At 38.1% G+C, this 21,791-nt stretch overlaps 1 protein-coding gene across 2 annotated transcripts in view; it reads right to left on the reverse strand.

Annotated features, from left to right (window-relative positions):
• Window positions 1–309: 309 nt before the first annotated feature.
• Window positions 310–21,791, reverse strand: part of LOC135324222 (versican core protein-like) — a 114,958-nt gene continuing 93,476 nt past the window's right edge. For both annotated transcript variants that reach the window (XM_064499996.1, XM_064499997.1), the window contains exons 11-15: window positions 19,741–19,899; window positions 18,931–19,013; window positions 4,266–4,410; window positions 2,926–3,108; window positions 310–2,448 (exon numbers count right to left, since the gene is read on the reverse strand). In XM_064499996.1, coding sequence (XP_064356066.1) covers window positions 2,318–2,448; window positions 2,926–3,108; window positions 4,266–4,410; window positions 18,931–19,013; window positions 19,741–19,899 — 701 coding nt within the window. In that variant the 3' untranslated portion in view covers window positions 310–2,317. The remainder of the gene's footprint in view (window positions 2,449–2,925; window positions 3,109–4,265; window positions 4,411–18,930; window positions 19,014–19,740; window positions 19,900–21,791) is intronic.

Below are 21,791 nucleotides of genomic sequence, written 5' to 3' on the forward strand. Positions count from 1 at the left end.
TAATGTGTAGAATACTGTAAATTTATGAACGGAGCCTTGACTTATACAAGCAATAATTGACTTCAAAACACACACTGCAGATCTTGAAATACCACTCCCACATCCCTTACAGTTGCTCGTATAAAGTCAAATCCAGCACCTACTGAAGTTCAGCCAGCTGATTCTCTTTGATTCCAGTCGGCATTAGACTAAGCCCGTAACAACTGTGAAGTACCTGACAGTTGCTCATCCATGATGATCTAATTGTATTCATATGGAAAAATCACATTGCATAGATTTAAACAGGAAGACATGCAATAACAAGACAAGTCACAGTATAGCAAAACCTTGTTTCTTTGGTGAAACAGAAGCAGATATAAAAGTTACAAAGATTTTAGACTTTCATTCACAAAAAAACAGACATTCACATTATACACTATACAAGATATAATATAAATAGAGAAAAGCATTATGTGCATTGTTTGGGGGGTGGGGAATGAACCGGCCAACCCAGTGACGTTTTGCCACGGAGAATGCACAAAAATCAGGGTACCCTTGCTGGAGCAGTCACTGGAATGTCTTAAGAGATGTTGTCAGGAACTGTAATTTCTGTACCTGGTGAGCTATGGCAAGATCACTTCATGAGCAACTCTACCTAGTACAAACTCTTACGTATTGGCTGGGTTTTCAGTGCTTTTCTTTTCCTTTTCAACTTTTTGCATCATTTCCCCACATTAACACAAAGGCATAAACTTCCCATCTATGTTTGTATTTGTAACGTTATTTTAAAAGCTGTATCATAGGGAACTTACTGTTCTTTTTTTACATTTTTTTCCTGTGCCCAAAGGTGTGGAAGGCACTTTGCAGAAATAACCATATGCAGTCCTTTCTGTGGAGAGGTTATTTTTAACGTTACCTTATACACTTACTGTACACATCCAGATCAGTCATCAAGCTGACCAGGGTAAAAAATCATAATAGAAAACTCCTACATACACACTGCACCAACTACAATCTATTATCTCTTTGTGCACACACTTCTTTCTAGAAAGCCAAGATCCTGATTCTTCTGTAAGTCACACAGTTCTCACCCATCTAATCGCAAACAAATGATCCTGTTTAGTAGGAATTTAGTTCTCCAGGGAAATAGCAGTTGAACTGAAAGATGGTTCCAAAAGTGGAGCTCAGGGGCTAATATGGCACTGGCGAGCTCTTTTAATCTTCTTTGCTTGGGTAAAATAACATCCAATAAATTAAATCAGTATGGCTTACTTCATTTATTTATGTACGCTTCACAGCTGCAGCATTCATACACAAACATTCATTACTTTATAAAAAGATTAAAAAATGGTTATATATACAAAATTATTTACTTTTTTGATTTTTGTTTGTTTTTTACAAAAAAAATCCTCAAACACTAGGTCTATCTCCATTTTAGAATGCAGAGACCTGTAATATAGACCTTGCAGTTAATGTTGTGAAAGTCGTGGTTTTTTCTTTTCTTTTTTTTTCCAAAAAAGTGGCCCTGGTTGATAAAGTTAATGTATTAGCACTTGGACTTTTACAGGCCCTCCTTGTCATATACAAGTCCTCCATGCAGTCCTTTCTCATGAATGATGAAGCTGGAATGGAGAGCATAAAAAAGTTCCATATTGCAGTCCCTAGTTCATGCTTCATCCCACTTTATGTGCTATGTCTAAACTTTGCATCACATTGACACAAACTGTACCTTGGATGGGAAATGGCACAGCTCCCATTAAAAAAAAAAAAAAAAAAAGTGTAACTTTTGTGTTTATCTTCATCTGGTAATAGCAAATCTCAGTCAATGCAGTTATTTCAACCATTTCCAGCCTAAGTGAATGACATAAAAACAATGTCATAAATGACTGAAGACCTCTGAGGCCGTTCTAAGCATAAATATGCCTGAACTTAGTGTGACTTTTCATTTTATATACAGGATTTTAAAAATAACACACAATTGAACAACATTAAAATCATCTTATTTACATTTTCATTGGTGCTAAAATTGAGCTGTTTAAATATTGCAGTTGGCTGGTATACATCACAAAATGGTCCACACTGATGGCATATAGAAAACTAATAATCCTTATAGGCTGGAAATGGTTTCCTCTCCTCCCCACAAGTACCCCTCCACTATATATTTTTTAATTTTTTATTTGAATTTTCTGATAAACACCATATTTTTGCAAAATGCATTGTGAATACCGGAGTCCATAGTTTGAAAACAATTTGATAATACTCCTATAAGTGATAGAAAAGGCACAGAAAGTTAGGACTTTGGCTGAAATGGTGGAAATCCCTATTCACCATTTAGCATTCAGCGCCTTGAGTCCTGCCACGTCCTGATCCAGCGATGATAGTGTTTTGATGAATTTAATGATGTTCCTTTTCCTGATGAAGAATGTTTATAGTAATATTTCTTAGAATAAGTCCTTTGGTATGTGGACGCTGCAAAGAAAAGGAGGAAAAAAGGAAAATATTTTTAAATGATTTCAACCTAAAAGGTGGTTACACTACAGACTAAGGTTCCATTTATTATTGATTAATTAGAGCGTTAACAAATGAGTAACTGATACTATAACCACATCACAGACTGGGGAAGCATCTCTTACACATAGAACACCTCTGCAGAAAGCACTGTTAGTGTTATTAGGAATCTATTGATTTCAGGGACTTTATAAGAGTTCTGTTGCTTACTTAAAAATATAATTCTAATGGCTACTGTAAAACCAGAAGATGAACATTTTCATTATTTTTGGAGACCTGATTGATTTTTTTTAATAGATAGAGTGACCAGTATTGCTGTCATAATCTGGAATACCACGTTTGCTCTTCTCTTAAAATATGTATTCACTGCTTATTAATCCTTGCATTAATGATTCTATTGTTTCTGATCAAGCAGTGGCTCCCTTTCAAAGAACTTACGATTCATGCAAGTAATTTTAGGCATATCCCATCTTCCATTCCCTTGACACCGTATGGTTGGAATATGACGCTGGATGAAACCGTCTTTGCAGTGATATCTGATAAGGGAGTTGATCTCATAACGAGGTTTCATCTTCCCAAAGGTCTTTGCATTTTCCACAACAGGAGGCTGACCGCAGGCAACTAAGAAGAGAAGAAAACAAAACAAAAATCAATACATCCGTTTGTGAATACACTTCTGAATGTGATACATTGACCTCTCAATTCTGGCTAAGGAAAGATATCAAATGACTTCAGTAAGAATCTTAAGAGGCATAGCCAAACAGGGACAGGGAGATCTGTCCTGTTCTGTAGTTCTCTGGTTTTTGTACACCAAATACAATAATGTTGGAAATTCCCGACAGTGTGGTTAGAATTTCCTTTCTAGTTTGAATTTCTGACATAATTTTGAACCAATATGGTTGGCATACTCACACACAAAAAAGATTTTCACTGGAAAGCTGTAGAACATGAGAGCCAGTGAAGTTATTACGAGCTTTTAAAAAGTCTTGTTTTCAAAACTTTTCACGTCTTCCTCAATGACAAAATATGTAAAAACACTTAAAACTGATGGATCCATCAAGGTAGAGGGAACACGTCAACACAACATTGTAAACATAACTGGGCAGCAACAGAGGGCACAAAAGATTTTGGTTCGGATTTTTACTTTCCGATTCTGAAGAGGCAGGGAATTCCTAAGGGGTCAATGTATAGTTTCTGGGAACTGCCACGTTTCAAGTACTTATCAGTTCTAACAGTGTATAAACGAAATGTATTTTTCAAGTGCGAGTGGTGCCATTAAAGTATATGATTTCGGAAAACAGTAAGACAGAGGGTAGCATGATGGGTGAAAATTATGCTCAGCTGAAGCTGAAAAACTAACCACGTACCAGTGGACCTCTGCCTGCTCCAACTGTCTACCAAAATTTTGTTCCCACATAGTTCACAGTAGTGCCATCCCAGAAAAGAAGAGTTGGTGATATTTTCATGGTACGCATGAAAAACAGGCCTACCAGTTATATGGATGCCCATTTTGTTGAAAGCCATGCATAAAGAGAAAGTTGCCTGATTTTAACGAAGAGCTCCAACTGCGTACACTTTTCTGCCTGAATCAAGAACAGATTAGAAAGAGAATGTAATATGTGGCTACAGATGAAGGGTGAGTTTGTGGGGTGAACTCAGTTGTGGGCTTGTTGTGCCAGTCGCCAGACATTAACTAGAACTTGTCCTTTTAGCTTTACAAAACTGGATTTTAGAAAAAAACGTGCCTACTAAAGCTATTGTTACTGCAAAGTTTGTACCTGTTCCTTTCTTGCAGGTATAGGTAAGGTGATAATTGCATGGTACATCATTCCACTGCCCATTCTCGTGCCATATTATAACAACACAGTCTTCTCCAGCAGAAAAGAAGCTATCTGGCTGGTTTGGTCGCCAGTTCTCGTATTGCTGCAGAAAAGAGGAGCAAAACCATTATTCCCAGTGTTGGAATATATTTATATTCCATTTTACAGAAGTTCACATAATATTACCTTTGCTGTAAAACGACCTCAATTTTTTGATTGATGCATAAACTGAACAAAGCCAGATTTATAATATCCTCCCACTCTATTAACAGATACTCAGATGGAAAAAAAATTCTGAGCCAATTTTTCACTTATGTCACTGATGTCAGGTGAACAAAACAGAATGACACAATTCAGACCAAGTAAAATCCTATCCAAAGTGTGTTGAAGCACAGTCTCTCTATCCTACATAGACAGATGGAAACTGGAATGCCAGAAAATGCAGGAAATTCCTCACTATTCTTATTAGTTCAAGTCTACTAAATGGCAAATTACAGGTGATCCTGTCAGGCCCAAATTAGGTATTCTCTGATTTCACTTAATAAAGTCACTCAGTGGGCTGACTTGCAGCATTAGACCTAAAATAAGAAAAGGTGGTGTCAGAATATGTCCCCAAACTATTACAGATTGACATTTCCATTAAAAAGGCTTATGCGGCAGACTGAATGAGTACAGCAGCCTTTCAGCTTTAGAAATTATGATCCAAGTTCTGCCCTCTGTAGAAAAAAGCAACTCCGCAGACCTTCGGACTTACAGTGCTGTGAATGAAAGCAGAATATGGCAGGCTAGTTTGAGAAATAGAAAGCTAATTGCTGGCATGTGACAACGCTTCAAATGGCAGATTTCTTTAGCATAAAAAATAACTTAGATCCTCAGCCCTGCCCCTGGAACGCGTCTGGCATATCCATTTGGGCAGGCACAGATTTGGGGTTCCAAACCGGCTATGTGAGGCATTTATTTAGCTATACAACTCTGCATCTACCTGAAGAGATGTGCCTACTGAGACAAACTGTGGCGAGGCAGCCCTGCCAAGAGCTGCGTGACACTGACTGTTGGCAGGCTGTGCAGGGCTCCACTATACCCACCTACATTTCACTGTAGAATACAGACATTCAAGCATGGCTAAATTCATCATTGCACAGTGTCATTTTTGGCTGAAAATTAGGGAGGATTCAGTCTGTTTTTTCAATCAGTAAGCATGAAAAATAGAAGCAAGGATAGAAAATCTATCCGGTAGTCTCTGATAGGGGCATATGCTGCAGTCAGTAGAAGTAGGATAATCTTTATCCCAAATGAAGAAGAGAAATTTGAGATTTATATAATGTTATGTAAAGAAAAGTGAGAGCAGATTTGGGAAACTATTCTTAGTGATTTTCTTTGGGATTGCTGTTGTGTCACTCCTAAAAGAATTTAATGAAGGATAAAAATAAGTATTGAAAAGTACAGGAATGTACATAGATGCCAGACATTAACCAGTCAGCTAGCTCCTTGTATGGTCAAAATAATACAGATTCTACAGTGCTTATATTTTAACTCAGTGCTTACATCTTTCTGACTAGAGCTGGCCCATGTAAATGTCATAAAAGTTTAGCTTTTTATTTTTTTAACTGTACAAAATAACCACTATTCAGTGCCTGTGCGAACACATTTTAGAAATAATGTTAACAAACCACATGCAAGTAGTATTTACTTCACAGTGAATCAAGCTAATTAAAAACTTGAGTTAAATACTTAACCTTTTCCTACCATGTCCCATCTTATCCATCACAGGTTTTAATTATCCAAGCAATTTAACAGTCATGCTCTAAATAAATTTGTTCTGCACTGAATTTATTAATGGTACGAATTCATAAAACATCCTCCCTTTTATGTGGGACTAGCGTAATTTCATCTCTATATTTCAATGGTTAATAATCCTAACCTACAAAATATACACTAGCCTTCCTTTCTCAAGTCCAGAATTCAGCATTTCACGTTAGCTGATAAACAAGGGTATGAGTTTTGCAAGCACAGTGGCTAAATACCATACATATGAGTCAAAGAGGATCTGTGGTGCGGGGGCTTTCTGCAACACCTAGTGCAAAAAAGGAAACGAAAGCTCTGTATAAATCTCCTGAACTAGTGAGAAGGCAAATGGGGAGGAAGGAATGTGCTCATGTATGCTCTGTACTACTGTGATTTAGAGTGCTACAAGTTCCCCTTTTCCAAAAGGATATTTTGGAATAACTGCTCAGACAAAAGTCTAGCACCTTCCTGCAGCAGAGTTGGTAAAGCGTACAGGAATGTGATCGGAAAAGGTCACGTTACCACAAGGTAGACTCACTGCCCGCTACACCAAACAGTGATAGCTGGGCGCACTCTGAAGGCTCCGGCCTGCGAGCAGAGACGATTTACATGGGAATGGCTGATGCTGCTGCCCCAGATACCTGTCCCATCTCCTCTACACGGATGTGTAGAAGCTCCAATGGAGCTTCACAAATATCGCAGCTTAAAAACCATTCAACAAATATTGGTGTAGGCTTCATCCCTGCTGCAGGGAAGTTCATCTGTGTGTGTTGAGGCAGGATAAGCAGGGGGAAGTGATACCTCACTTACATCTCTGAATGCCCATTTACTACTGTAAGTCAGGCGTGCATGCATGGTCAGTCATACTGCTCAGATGACAGGCAATCAGCTTCTTAAGCTAAGGCAATTCAGTCGCTTTCAAGAATATGACCACACATTTGGACACACACAAAAAATTAAGGAAAACAGTCAGGAAGATGGTAAAGAAGTCTGATCAATAACATGCTGAAAGAGAAGGGAAGACTTTAATGTAGCCTGTAGGTGTTTCTTGTAGGAATGACACTGCAGAGAGCTGATTGCTTCTGTAAGGACTTGAGTGTGGGAAGCAAGGACATGCAGTGGCCCTTGGGGGCATGAGAGCTGAAGGTGCTCAGCAGCCTGCCAGCTGCTGCTCCAAGCACACAGACTCCGTATGCTCTACACGCCTTGCCATACCGACTCCAAACTTTTTGTTTGCTTTGTTGGCAGGGCTGCAGTGTTATGGCAAAGAATCATATCTAGGCTCTGTGGTTTATGCAAGAATGTCTGATATCCTCCAGCATGACATGCTGTTACCTCACATCTGATATCATCATTGCATGGATTTATTTTGGCTGGATAACTCTGCTTTTCCTTGGTTTTAGTGCCAGAATTGCTTAGCAGAGGAAGTTCCAGACTGCTGAATTGCTTTCTTAAGTCTCCACCCAGCTCTTCAGTAGTTTTTCAGTTCCTTATTTAGCCACTGATAGGGGGATAAGGATACAAAAATATTCTCACAGTTTGACTGGTGTAAGTTGCTAGACAAATATACTAATATTTTGCTTTCTCCTTATGGTTGACATCTTTGCATGATCAAGAGCTTGATTCTTTTTTTCGCATATACTGGTGTAAATCAGGGGTCTTCCCACTATGTCCAGTAAAACAACATGAGAATAAAAGTAGTGGGAAAGAACCAAATCCCATATGTCACATACTGGATTGCACTGTTTGTTTTCAGAGATATTCCCTATAATCTCTCATACAAAGCATGCTGAGAGTAAAGACTTCCCTCCCCTTGCAATAAAGTATCTAAAATATTCAATTCATAACACTCCTGTTGAGAAACACTGCCTAAAATATCCTAAACAAGATGTCCTTCTTCAACTGGCTATGTCATTTAAGATCCTTGTATTTCAGTGTAATTACCGTCTTTTAGAAAAATACACTGTACCAAAAAGAAAATTTCATTCCTTGTCAATATCTACCAAAAATGATCAGCCAAATTCACAGATGAGCCAAAAAATGTTGGCATCATTCCAGCCACCCCACTGCTAGGTCATATCTTTATGTAAATTGTTATCGTCTCAGCAGACCAATGAAACCACCACTAAGGAGTACTATGCATGGATAGGTAAAGTTCAAGACATCCACTTGTGAAAAATAAAATTTCAGTTGATACCTGTATCAAACTGTTTTAGCTGTATCATTCATAAGATATGTTTTCTGCTTCTGAAAACCTAAACAGTTTCAAATGTTAAGTTAATGCATGGAAGAAAAACTGCCATGACCCTCTTTGTCCTCAGCAAAAGTACTTACATTGGGCTACCCCACAGAGGCAGCTAAAGATTATTACCACCCTGACTAACAGCAGTGCTCTGTGGAATATTAACATAACACATGAGACATTCTCCCACAGGTTACAATGCAAAGCACTTTCAGGTAATGCATTTTAGGCCATATAATCTTTAATATGTACATGACACACTCTTCTCCAGCCACAAAGCGTGGTGTTGCTGGGCTGTGGGGAGGAAAGTTCAAAGCAAGGCAAGGGAGTGAGTGCAGGGAGTACACAACTCTCCAACTCAGGTAGATATTGTTGCACCAGTCACTTTACAAAGCTCTTAGCATCCATGACAGCCAGAAACCTGCTGCTTTTTAATTAAAAATAGAGATTTCAGTGTAATCAGAGGACTGCAAGAACTGTCCTTAGGGACAGGATTTTAGTATCTGCACGTTCATTTGGTCCTTTAGGAGCCCACACAACTATTCTGTCTTGCCATCATTCCCAAGCTGAAAACAGGCACTCACCTTATGTTCTTTACATCTTTAAATATACTATATTTTAAGAAGTCTTTCTTGTACTGTTTTTTGGTAAAAGTGAAGTCCACAATTACACATTGGGATTACTAGCTTTCTCTGCTACAGAATTTCCTGGTGGAATGAGGGTGCACTGGTTAGAACCACAGCTGAGACGTGGGTTCAGTTCTTCAGGCTTCCTACATGACATTAAGAAATATGTTTGGCTGACTCATTTCCTAATCTGTAAAATAGTGACAATGTATTTTCCTGCCTGACAGGAGGTGCTTGGATATGATGGTAACAAGAGCACATGAAGGCCTTTTATTAAGTTCCCCAGCTAAGTGAGTTTCCACAGTTTTGGGAGATTTTCCTAGTATGGGATTAAATTAAACCATAGCCACAATCTGCCAGTTGGGTGACAGACTGACTTTTCTGATTAATTAAGTTTCAGAAAGCAAGGATTTAAGAGCCGTAAAGCAGCTAATTTTATTAGCCAATTGCTATGTTTTGTCATTCAGGTGGCTGCTAATCAAACTGAATGAGCATAGCTTTTCTGTCATGAACATGATCTGACCTTGTGGGAGATTTGTTATTTCTATTTTCAGATAACTGGCCTTATTTTGGGGACTCATATCCTTATTAATGAGTAATCCACTCAGCTCTTTCGGACGCTTGCATATGCCAAGGTGAATCTATGAGTAAGCAGTATCTGAGCTTTGTGACATGCATTTAGAAACATCAGCCGTTGTTTTATCTCCAGAAGGCATACCAAGTGGCTGAGATCAATAGCTTGGATTTTGCATTCCAGAACAGTCAACAAACACTGTGTTTAACCAAGCACAACAAAATAAACTACTGATGCAAACAAAACTTAACTACTTGACCTCTTTATTGTGCAAAGGCCAATAATCTTTTGTACATAGCTAAAGCGAAGAAACAATTTACTAGAAATACATCTAATATTTAGGTTTCAGGGTTAATGTTTTTCCTTCTGGGAAAAGGAAGCATGCTTTCAGTACATTTAAATGTGCTTAAATTAAATCTCTCTTGGCATTTTTTGGCACTTGTAATTTCCAGTGGGATTTTTATTTTATTTCATTCTGGCTGCTTTCCTATCTGATTGCAACTTAATGCAACTCTAATAAGGTAAATCAAAAAGACAAGGAAAGATGCAGGGACTGAGCTGCACGGATATGCTCTGTGCCGTTTCATCTTAAAGTGAAGTGACATTTCCTGCATGATATTTATCGCTAAACTGGCTTAAACCAGCAAAGCTTACCAGCTATTGTCTTTCTTTTCTTCCATAACTCTGCTGAGAACAGGAATATAGTTTTTTACAATAGTAGATAAAATTCTTAGAATTATATTTTATCAGAAAAGTCTACTGAACAAGCTCCTCAGTGTGGAGGTTCTGTTATAACTGAATAGCTGGGCTAAAAATTACATCTCACGTTCAGTAAGTTCCTGCTGTTACCCAGTCCTATAGGCTGGCTGAACTACAAAGGGATCAGCACAGAGTTACAGTGAGTATATGGATCAGTTCAGAATCCCCTGGTTTCTGGCACATGCTGTTATACAGCACTGCTTCTGTTACATGAGAGACTCGTGGGAAATTTGAAAGGGATTCCATTTCCTTTCAACAGAAAGAAAAAGAAAAAAACAAACAGATTACTGTGAAGATTTGGCAATGACAGTAATATTTCCATTAAGTTCACCTGGTCTTTAAATACATTTTTACATTGGGAAAGACAAGAAACTACCTTGTAGCACTGGCTCTATTTCACTTAATTTCACCCCAGTCTTGCAAAAGATTCTCTGTTTAATTCTATGAATGGGAGCAGTTTGACAGAACTCACAAAACTATTCATGAGCTTGAAAACTCTATTCAGTAAGGGCTTGAGCATATGCCTTACTTGAATGACATGGGTGGTGCCCCAAACTCCACGGGGCAGATCCCATAGCTAATTCAGGCACATGCTAAAACCACATGCTGAAGAAGGGACCAAGCTAAGTATGTTAGTAAATCATTTCTGGGAGAAATTGTAGTCCATATGAAGGCAATTGCTATGTTTAACCTTACCTATGAGTACATAGAAAATCATATGCCATGGTCCTGGTATTCTTATTGTTTAGATCACAGTTGCCTGGCTGCCATCAAGCCCCTAAACTGGGCTTTATTTGCACACCATTAGAGAAGCTGCCAGGATTTGGGTCAGTCGTGCACCCGACACTTTCTCCATTAGGGAGTCAGTGTGACTATGGCAAACTCCCAGCTCTGGGAGCTCAGAAGTAGTCCTGGCCTCACTGGTTTAGACAAAGACAGAAGGAGCTTTGCTAATAAACCTTCCAAAGGATTTCACTTTAAAGGGTTTTTTTTTTTTTTTTTTCCCGTAGCACAGTAAGTAGTGGAATTTGTTGGCAACTCCTTCATTTCTTTTGTGACAGCTTGCAAAGAAAGGACCCTAAATAACACATATTTAGGTATTTCCACGAATATCCACAAGCACTGATTGCAGATTATATAAATAGTAAGACCCATGGAAGAATATATAATTTTTGAAAGAAACCTAAGAAATATAAATGAAATAAGTAATCATGGCTACCTGATGTATCTGAAATATAAAAGCAGTATCAAAATTATTGTAGGAGATGGGCATGTTGAGGAGCAGATGTTAGGTCTTAGACTTCTTTTTAAAACAGTACCAAAAAATTACAACTTTCCTATGAGAAGTGGAAGCTGTTAAGTATGGCAGGAAGCTCCCACTAGATGGCACTGTCTACTCACTACTGAGTCCAGATACTAGCTTTGAACTAGTTCCAAAATAACAGTGACACAGAAAGCTATCTATCTGTCTCCTTGATTAACTCTTTAAAAGCTGTTGAAGGCAATGGACAAAAGCCCATCGACTTTGATCTGCTCTGGATCAAGTCCTCATAGAGTAGTAACTTTCCTGGTGTTTCAAATATTTCCTTTAGAGAACTGTATAGTGCAATGGTGTGTGCATATTCTGTGTTGGTCTTTCAGAAGTCAAATACACCTTGGTATGCAGAGCGGCCAAAAGTGAATGGCACAAATTGCTGGTGACATTCTCTTGCTAATGGCCAGGTGTTTTAGTGTTGAACAGAAGCATGGTAGAGTGATAAAGGTACATTGGTATAACACATGTGCTCTGGGAGTCATACCGACATAATTATATATTATCAACATGATGTAAATTCATTTTTTATGTGCAATTTACTGGAGAGCCACTGAAAAAAAATCCTCCATTTTGTCACTTATTTTAACAATTATTGCAAGTTTGAAGCTGTCCAAGAGTAGCAGCCCCAAGCCAACTGTAACGAGGCTCTGAAGCAACTGCCTACCCCCTTGGTAAAAATAAGACAAACAAAAGATCACTTTGTCCAACAGGCCCTCCATACAGCCTCCTTACACACTGAACTAAAAACATACCTGTCATTAATAACATTATATAGTTCTCCTCCATTTAATGCAGGTCAAATGAGCATCTTAAAAAGAGGCTCTAATGACTGTTTGCAGCACAAAATCAAAACATTTGGTAGATTTAAAATCTCCTTCTCCAAGGATCCTGTGGGACATTGGCACAATGAGCTTTTTGTTTGCAGCTGACTACAGTACTTTTTAGTTTGTTTGCTTTATTTAACCCTCCGAGGCAGCCTACCTCCCCACAATATTCTATACCTTTTGAAGGTTTTTGTGTTCAATGGAGTTACTCTTTCTGAGCAGGGAGTAGTTATAGATTTGCTTAGGTTAAAACATTGTGATTCACTGACCAATAAAGGACGGGAAAAGAGAGGGCTTTGTTTTTGCCAGAATGAAACTTCTGTTTTGTTTTGTTTTTTTATGTAGCTACCTAACACTGACAACCTGAAGTCCAGTATTACAAACACAAAGCATAACACTCCTGTGCTGAAGGGAAGAAAAACTAACGCAGAGTCTCTGGACAGTTTTAAAAGTGGCAATATGCCCCATTACTTTCCTAGCTGGCAGCACTCTACAAGTGACAGACAATCTGGCCACAGACACTAGCCAGCTCCTTATTACGGCACTAATCTTATGTAATGGGAGTGAGCTCACCGCCGTACAAAGCACTAATTATCAACAGCGTTTTCCAAAGGATATGAATAACTCCCCCTGTGAGACAGAGGCCCAAGGCACAACCCCAAGTAGCTATATGTGCTTAATCCATAACATGAATAGTTCCAAAGGACTCCTTTACCGCTGTGCCTGCTCACAAGGGTCCTTCACAGTGAAGTGCCAGCAATCCAAATACAATGGAGAAACTGCCAAAAGCAACACCAGATTTTTTCTATTTGGATGGGTGTGCTGTACAGCTGTAAAAGTTACTATTCACAGAACTAAGTGAATTATTTAAATGCAATTTCCCTAAGATATTTTCAAATGTCACATTGTGTTCACTCTTTCTTTGATCAAGCCAATTTTTAAGTGTCCCTACTGATAGGATAAGTTTTATCATTAATATTGGCTCTTTCTTGCCAAAATTATCATTCACTATTTAATTATATTATGTTGATCCAACCAGGCTTGGAAAAACTCTTCTTTTCACACAGTTGTGTGACTGATTTAGGCCTTGCTTTCTTCTCCTGTATCACTGTGATTTTCCTAAACTTATTTGTTTTTATTACTTACAGCTTTTTACAATATATGTGGACTGAAGATTGTCCATGATCCATTCTTAAAAAGTTATTCACTAGCACAGAAATACCAGGAGAAAAATCTGAAGACGGGAGGAAGAATAATTTTGATTCTGTAAAAATTTCTATGTAGCAAACTCTTACCATTTTTTTCCAAGTAAAATGTATTTCAGAGGAAAACTGGGTCTTTCTCACACCACACACCAACAGACAGCCCTATAACTACACTGTAATAGAACACAAGCAGAGCTAACGTGCTCTTTAACTATTATTTTCTTCCATCTCTTGCATCTGTGGAGGCAACCATACCTGAAATGTCTTGAGCAAAAGTTTGCTTCATTTTCAGGAACTACTGCCTAATGATGGTCTAGAAATGTTGGGGTGCTGAGAGTGCTCTGAGCTCGCCTCAGTGCCTGCTCTCTCTGCCTTCACCTTTGAGACACATTATCCACAAGTTAGGGACTAAGCAGATATGCCAAAATCTGCAGCCTTCAAATTCCATTTCTACTGGTCCATGTGACTTTTTATCTTGCCAATATTCCAAGTCCGTGCATGTAGCAGTGGCCAATAATCGGCAATGCTCACTGTGGTCAGAGCTGAACTTGTACCACAAGTGCAGGGCCAGGTTTCCTGAATGAGCATTCTCTTTTTGTGTTGTGCTAACACAGCTGCAGTCAACTCTTTTCCCTTGATATAAAAAAGAGAGGTTACTTCTGCCAGAGGGTTTTTCATATGGCCCATCAGCTCCAGAACATGAATCCACCTCTCCCAACAACTGGAAACACTGAAAAATTCTTTCTTTAAAAAAAAAAAAAAAAAAGGAGAAAAAATACACTGTAGATGAGAAAAGATTATTTCCTGCCATAGAGATACAGTACAACGAATCAGAACAAATTAGATTCATATGGGTGGCCAGCACTGTATTCCAGTTTAGGGTAATTATAGCTTATTTTGTTTTACGTATTGGAAGAAGTACCCAGAGCTTAGCCAAGGAGCTGCTTTAAAGAGGTGTCTTGACCTTAGCCAAGAAGCTCCCAATTTGTTTTTTGAAAGAATTATAAGCAAGACAACTATAAATAAAACATGGCATGACCAATAAAATCCAAGATAATGAAATAACAGTAATTTGTTTATGGGAAAGTAGCACGTGGACTGACAACTGAACTTTTGGGTACCAGTTGTAGGACCTAAATATTTTACATGCTATTCTGCACTTTTCAAGCTGAGTATGTGTTTGAGATATAGTGGACACAGCACGCTGAAAAAGTGTCATCTACCAGGAGATTGAGAGACTTATGTCATTTTGCCTGAAGGACAGAAAACTGCTGAGCAGTTTTAAATGAAAAACAATGTTAAGGCTAAGACCCGAAATCTGCCAAAATCCCCTAAAAATGGACAAATAGCTATGCATCATTGCATACTTCAGTGAGGTAGATCAAAAAGTCTACTCAGATTCTTTTTGCAGGAACAAAGCCTACAATACTATGAATTAGGACTGTGCCTGTTTCTATTTCATGAGGATAATTGCCCTCATCTTAAAAGTTCTTTCCTTGAATAACTCTGACTAAAGATCAAGCCATATATTTGCAAGATGGCACTTCGGATGTTCTAAGACTTGCTTACTGGCATCATTTTTGGTAGTCACACATAAATTCCAGTTGATGTAAGAAAAACATGCACAGGAATAGAGGGACTTTTTTGACTGCTGTTGGTTGTGATGAATTAACAACAGCCAATAATTTTGGGAGGGATGGGGGACAAAAACCAGTGCCAAGACTACCAGAAGTAGCTGACTATGGTCACACCTTTATTAGGCATATAAATAACTGTTGTTGTCTTCAATAGGGCTGTGGGCCTGCCACAGTTGCTATAATGGATTGTTCAGTGTAGGTTTCTCAGTAAGAAGCTTAATTTTACATATTCACCTTTTTAAAATCTTGGTCAAATTCACCCTACACACATTAAAAACAAACAAGACTCTCATCCCACTAAAGTGGCATGAACTGATCTTATCTAATCTGTAATATCACACTGAAAACTGAATGGCCCTTGCTTATTTGGTTGGCAAAGCTTTCATCCATTGATTTATGAGGGAAGGGGAATTTCCACAACTACATTCAAGAATTTAAGCTTTCTCACATTACTAGACCAGGGATGACTTTGTCATATGAACCAGCAAGCAAGACACACAGAAAAATCGTACATTTTGGGAAGCAACAGAAGTGAGACAGCACAAGGTTTGTATGCCAGTGCTGCATATGACTATGCAACCCACAAAAAAAGAGCTAAGGTGGGCATGTGTATTCAAGAACTCAATGTAGTAAGAAAAAATGTGCAATACACTTGGAAGTACATTCATTGGTTTTCACTAAGGAACTCTTATATGTGTTTTTGTCCAACTCTATTATATTTAATGGTGGTTGGCATTTAGCTTCAGTTAAAAAAAAAATCCAGAAAAACACAACAGGGTTATGAGCTGAAAATGTCAAAAAATGACTGCTATCCTTTCATTGAACATTGGTTGAAATCTCTCTTAGATGCAAAGAAAGAAAAAGAGCATTTGAGCCCCTTTCCAGAAATTGCTAATAAAATGCATGCCAACACTTGGCAAAAGAGTTTCTTTCAACATACTGATTATTTGTGGGTTTTCTCATGTCCATGGAAAATGTATACCAAAGTAATCCAAGCCTTGTTCCATAATCTCCAGTGGTAGAGTATGAGGTCCACAGATTCCTAATTTTACTTCCCCCCTGTCCTGCTTTTTGGTTCAGAATCAAAAATCACATTAAAGAAATCATGATGATTTAGTGTAAACAATATTTATCAGTGATTTTATCTGGGCTGTATGGGGTAGAACATCAGCACTGGGCCAACAAGTCCATCAGCAACATCTCTGGTGGATTTTGTTGTTTTGTTTGCATTTTTTTAACCTACCAAGATTAGGACTTAAAAAAAAAAACACACAAAAAATATTTATAGAATTATAAGCATGATTTTCAGATCCAGACGCTGATATAAGGGGAATTCTTAGCAGACTTGACAAGTTTTCTATTAAGCTGGAAGTGTTAAATAGCATTCCAGATAGATAATATTGTCTTGAAGAAAACACGGAGCTAGGTCACAAAGATAAAAGCACAGCTCAGTTACAGATGAACCAATATGTAAGACACAGAAGGCTGTTTAGATCCTGGCTATATGCAAGAGCTATCTCAGAAATTCAGGTTAGAACCTGAGTGCTTAGGGAGTTATGCTGATTTTTATGATCCTGAATTACATAACTGCATTTAACACTATCATGCTTATAGTTCACCTGTAAATACGTGAGTGATGACATGGTGTTCAAATTCAGTGGAATTCTAAAACACTATCAGAGAAATACATTTGATGCATACGTTTGATTATGATGTTGTTTATCCCAATTACTGGGGAAGTAATAAATCACTATCATCTGAAGGGAGGTTAGAAAGTATGAAAAATAAATTAAAAACTACGAGAAAGGAGCAAACAAGGAAATTACATAGAACCACTGCATCCGTAAAACATATGGAATAAGTTATGAGGGAAAGCTATTGAAACAATGAACGTAAATGAATTCAAGAGACACTTAGATTGTTTCCGAAGGAAGAGACCGAGAGAAGTTGTTAAAAAAAAAAAAGTAGGAAAGTGGGATAAAGATCAATCAAAAGATAAATCTGTTGGGCAGACAGTCTTATCCTGCTCCTAGAATACCTCTTTTGCTAAAATTCAAAAATAGAGTAAAAATTTAACATCACATTTGCCCAGCAGCTTGAGTTAGAAATGGAATTTCAGCACCAATTTTAATTTCCTGAGAGTCATCATTCATTGCTTTATCAAATTTCTCTTTCCAATATATGAGTTTGTATCTTGTTTCGCACTCCCAGTATTAGACATGCTGACCCTTCAAACACTATGTTTATTGGCAAATTTCTCTCTCCTAATTCCAGGTTCCTTAGCGAAGTGTAGGCTCCTTGTCCAACGAACACAGAGAGACTGGCACTTCCCTGAGCTCCGCTCAAAATTAAACCACCCTCAGAGGGTGCCTGTCACTGTCAGTGACATGGAAGAAGCCATGTAAGAGACAGAATGAATTCCAGAATAAGTGGAGTTCAAGGATGTGGCACATCAGATGCTCCCAAGAATACACGAGCAGAGGTAAGAGAAAATGGTCAGAAGTCCTCTGGTTACACGCTGGAAGACACTGTGCCTCCAAGCACAAATGGGTACAATAGTTCCATCAGAGAGCTATCGATCAGGCAACAAAAAAGTTTGATCTTCCGTTTCTTTTTTCCTGTACTGTCATCTGCCACACATGATAGTTTCCCTAGAAATGGCTCACTTACAGTCATTTTAGAGGACTTTAAGCCTTCTCCTGTTTACACGAAGTGGCAATAAATGAAACTTGCTATGTTCCAGGTGTCTTTCTACATAAATTGTAGCCACATGCAGCAATGACCACCGAGTGCATGTATGAGCATGTGTGTGTGTGTGTCCCAAAGTCCAGGTGTTTTCTGCTTTAAGAAGAATTCACAACTGGAAACAAAAATAATAAGCATGACCAATTTGTTAATATAATGTTCTTTAATGTGTGTTAAATGGCAATAAATCACCTGTCTTCTCTACAGAAGAGACTGTTTTGAATTGGAAAGAGCTCAATGATTTCCTGTATCCAACACACTGATTTATTTTCACTAAAGGCAGGTAGAGGGTGTTTTCCCTCTCTTTCTGCCAATTTTCCTTCCTGTCTTAAGGCAATAGGAGATATCAAAAGCATCTTAAAATTTTGGGGACAGATTACAGGTTACAGGCCTCCTGAACCACCTAAGGATGACTGCTTTTCAAACCAAGCTGTACAGTTGCCATGCATGCTACAACAGTCTCCAAGAATACTTAAGAGACTTCTTAACGTGCTCTCAGAGACCCATGAATGCAAGGGCATGAATGCCATATCCCCATCTGAAAAACGCATTCTGCTCCACATACAGAAGAAAGGAGAATTCTCACATGTATCATTGTATAAGAGCAGATAAGCACAACCTAGCTCCAGCAAAGACCCTTAAATTATGTTCTCAGACTAAACCTTATGAATTGGTTTCTGTTGGGAAACTTTGGAAGCTCCCACGTATATAATAATAAGAAGCAAGAATAAGATTTTAGAAACATATCACGGAAAAGTAGTTATCCCAAGCCAAAATAGTTTCCTGGCTGTTTGCTTGGATGCATATTTAGTGACTGCATTCTTTTGTGGAACTTCTCTTATTTCTGTGGGAATTTGATAAGCCACCACAAAAATAAATGAATAAATGATTTCATTTTAAAGGCATCTTACCAGTGGGCTACCATCAGTCCAGCGGAAGTCACGTTCAAACATCTTGTCATTGAGGCCGATCCACTGGTAGTCATGCCCAATACCTAAAGGGAAAGGAACCAGAATATTTTTTATTAACTTTCCCATAAATGGGAGAGTTTTCATCATCATCTTAATAAAAGTACTTGCACAGAATGAATCAGACATCCTGTTCTTAAGATTTTCTTACTCACTATGCAAACAACTATTTACAGGCTGTTTTTCAGGTTTTTAATTTTAATTCAGGAAGTCTACAAAAATGCAGACTCTGATCTAAGAGTTTTAAACAATCCTGTCTCTTCCCTCCTTCCTGTGCCTCCCAAAACAAACAGGTTAGCTTTCTACCTGACTGCATATCAGAAAAATAAATGATACATATATTTAATCAATAACATTTTCCAGATTTTTTTGGTGACTGATACATATTTTGCAACATACCATAAAGGAACTTTATGCCTACCTAACATAATATATGGGGGTCTGGACAAGGAAATCTGCTAAAAAAACAAAAACAAAAACACAAAAAACATGTTTCATGTATTTTCAACACTAAAAAAATAGCTATTACACTTCCTCAAAAATATTTTCTACATAACAAATAATAAATTTACTGTGATAAGGAACCAGACTTAACAGGAAAAATAAACATCAAGAACACAATGTGTGTTTTTAAAAGGTTTTATAAATGTATTTTAAAAAGAAAAGATAAAAGCTGAGTGATCAGAAGGATATTTCACTAGTTCTGAATCCTCAGTGCCCTTTCTTGTTTAGAGGAATTCTAATAATACATACGGTTCACAAAGATCTGCTCTTCATGGGACAAGATGCTTGTGAGGTGTGCTCCCTGGAGACGGCATTCTCGTTCAGCTGTATCCCACGTACGACGATGGGCAAAGTATTTGTAGCACTGTCCTTGGAACTTGTGCCAGCCATAATCGCAGGTCTCCGTGTCTATGACAAATAAACAAACCGCACTTCTGACAAGGGGCATGACACACAGACACGTTTCACAGAAATAGATGGATTTTCTGCAGTGCAAAGGTTCAAGAAGGTATCCACCCATTAAGCAGTACAAATGCAAAAAATAACCATTCACCCTTGAGGACTTAATAATATTTCAGGTAGTCCTGTTTACGAGGTTTCAGTATAAGCTGTATGAATATTACTCACATAAGGAATATAATTTTCGTTGGCAACCTTGTGAGCTTCTACTGATCATATTGTGCTGTACTTGGGCAATCCTAGGAGGACATTTTTAGTCCATAATTCTGGATAAATGAAAAGCCTGGATGATAGATTGCCTTTAGTCTGCATTTCATGTGAGTTTTTTGAGTCTGTATATGGGGATAAGAGTTATTACCTGTACAGCAAATAGCTGTTTGAGTCACTGTGCTGAATTACTTTGGTTTGGAAGCAAGCAATAATTGAAAATAATCATGAAGGAAAATACCTGTCATTGTTCGATCCACAGATGCGAACCTGGAGTATTATCTTTCCAAAGAATAAATTTACCCCTCCATGCCCCTCTCCAAAACCCACCTTCCTCAAGAAAGTATAAAATTTTAGGTATCAGTTTCTAAAGAAGATTGTAAAACTGAAATATAAAGAAATGAAATGCACATTGTCTGTACTCTTATGGGGGATGGTACTGATAAGAATATGTAATAGACAGGGGTTCACATCAGCCAGTATTTCCTTTCCTCTAAAGAGAAGCAAGCATGAGCCTTGGAGCTGTAACAATCTGTGAATTTGACGTTAATTATTTTGTCAACATTAGGCAGCTGCAAACAGAATAGAAGGCAAGAAACAATACAGTTCCCACCCCAAGTCTGATTCTGCACCAACACTGCAGGAATGAATCACAGACAAAATCAGTACTGTAATAGTACGGGCATAACAAATGTGAGGCCTGAGTGTGTCTGAGCTGTGCCTGATGATGAGAAGAGCTTGCCACCAAGAAGAGAGAGTTTTAGGGAGGAATAGGAGAAATGATAGAGAAAACTCAGACTGTTTGGAGTTATGACAGTTGAAATGGCACCATAAAGGACACTTCAGCTCAAGATCACAGCATGTCCTGACTACATCCTGTTCCAGCCATCCAAACGTGCTGCTGGCTCACCCAGAAGGGCCTCTGTCGTGGGATGCTAAAGCACAGAAACACAAAGCTGCATTTTTCTTTTCATCAGGCAACAGTCTGTTGCTCTCCACCAAGTCTGAAAGCAACCATACTGCCTTTCAAGAGGTTATACATTCTTGGTATGAAATGGGATTTCCTAAAGTCAATAACATGCTTTGGCCAAAGAGGCTCTTTTTGCAACCGTACAGAAAAAGCCAAACATTATAGAATGTGCTAACTACATATGACTGCACATTCTTTAATTATGATATTTCTCAAGCTTTAGCTAGAGGTCGTGTGCCATACAAACTGCCAAAATGGATCAGACCATTGGTACAATTAGGCTGCTAATGTATATTTAATGGTGGCCAGTTATTCCTCTATTACGAGGAGACAATTAGGGAATAATCTGTCCATGAGACAAGGCTGATTCTTATTTCATAGCAGGAAGAGATCATTCACATCCTGAAGCAAGAAAGCTTCTATTTTTGGGAATTTCTGTTGCCCATTTAAAATCTCCTGACATAAAAACTAGGCTTCAGATACATTTGCACTTTTAAATCCATATAAATACATTTATATCACTTCAATGGCATTTCTTTGACAATTTCTGGCAACATTAATAACATAGTAACTATTGTCCTAGGAGTCTGGTATCAAAATCTTTTTAAAAAGTCATCAGTACAGGCATAAATGTAGCAAATACAGAGGCAAAATAGAACTTAAA

This window comes from Dromaius novaehollandiae, chromosome W (genome assembly GCF_036370855.1).
Source record: "Dromaius novaehollandiae isolate bDroNov1 chromosome W, bDroNov1.hap1, whole genome shotgun sequence".
Lineage (NCBI taxonomy): Eukaryota > Metazoa > Chordata > Aves > Casuariiformes > Dromaiidae > Dromaius > Dromaius novaehollandiae.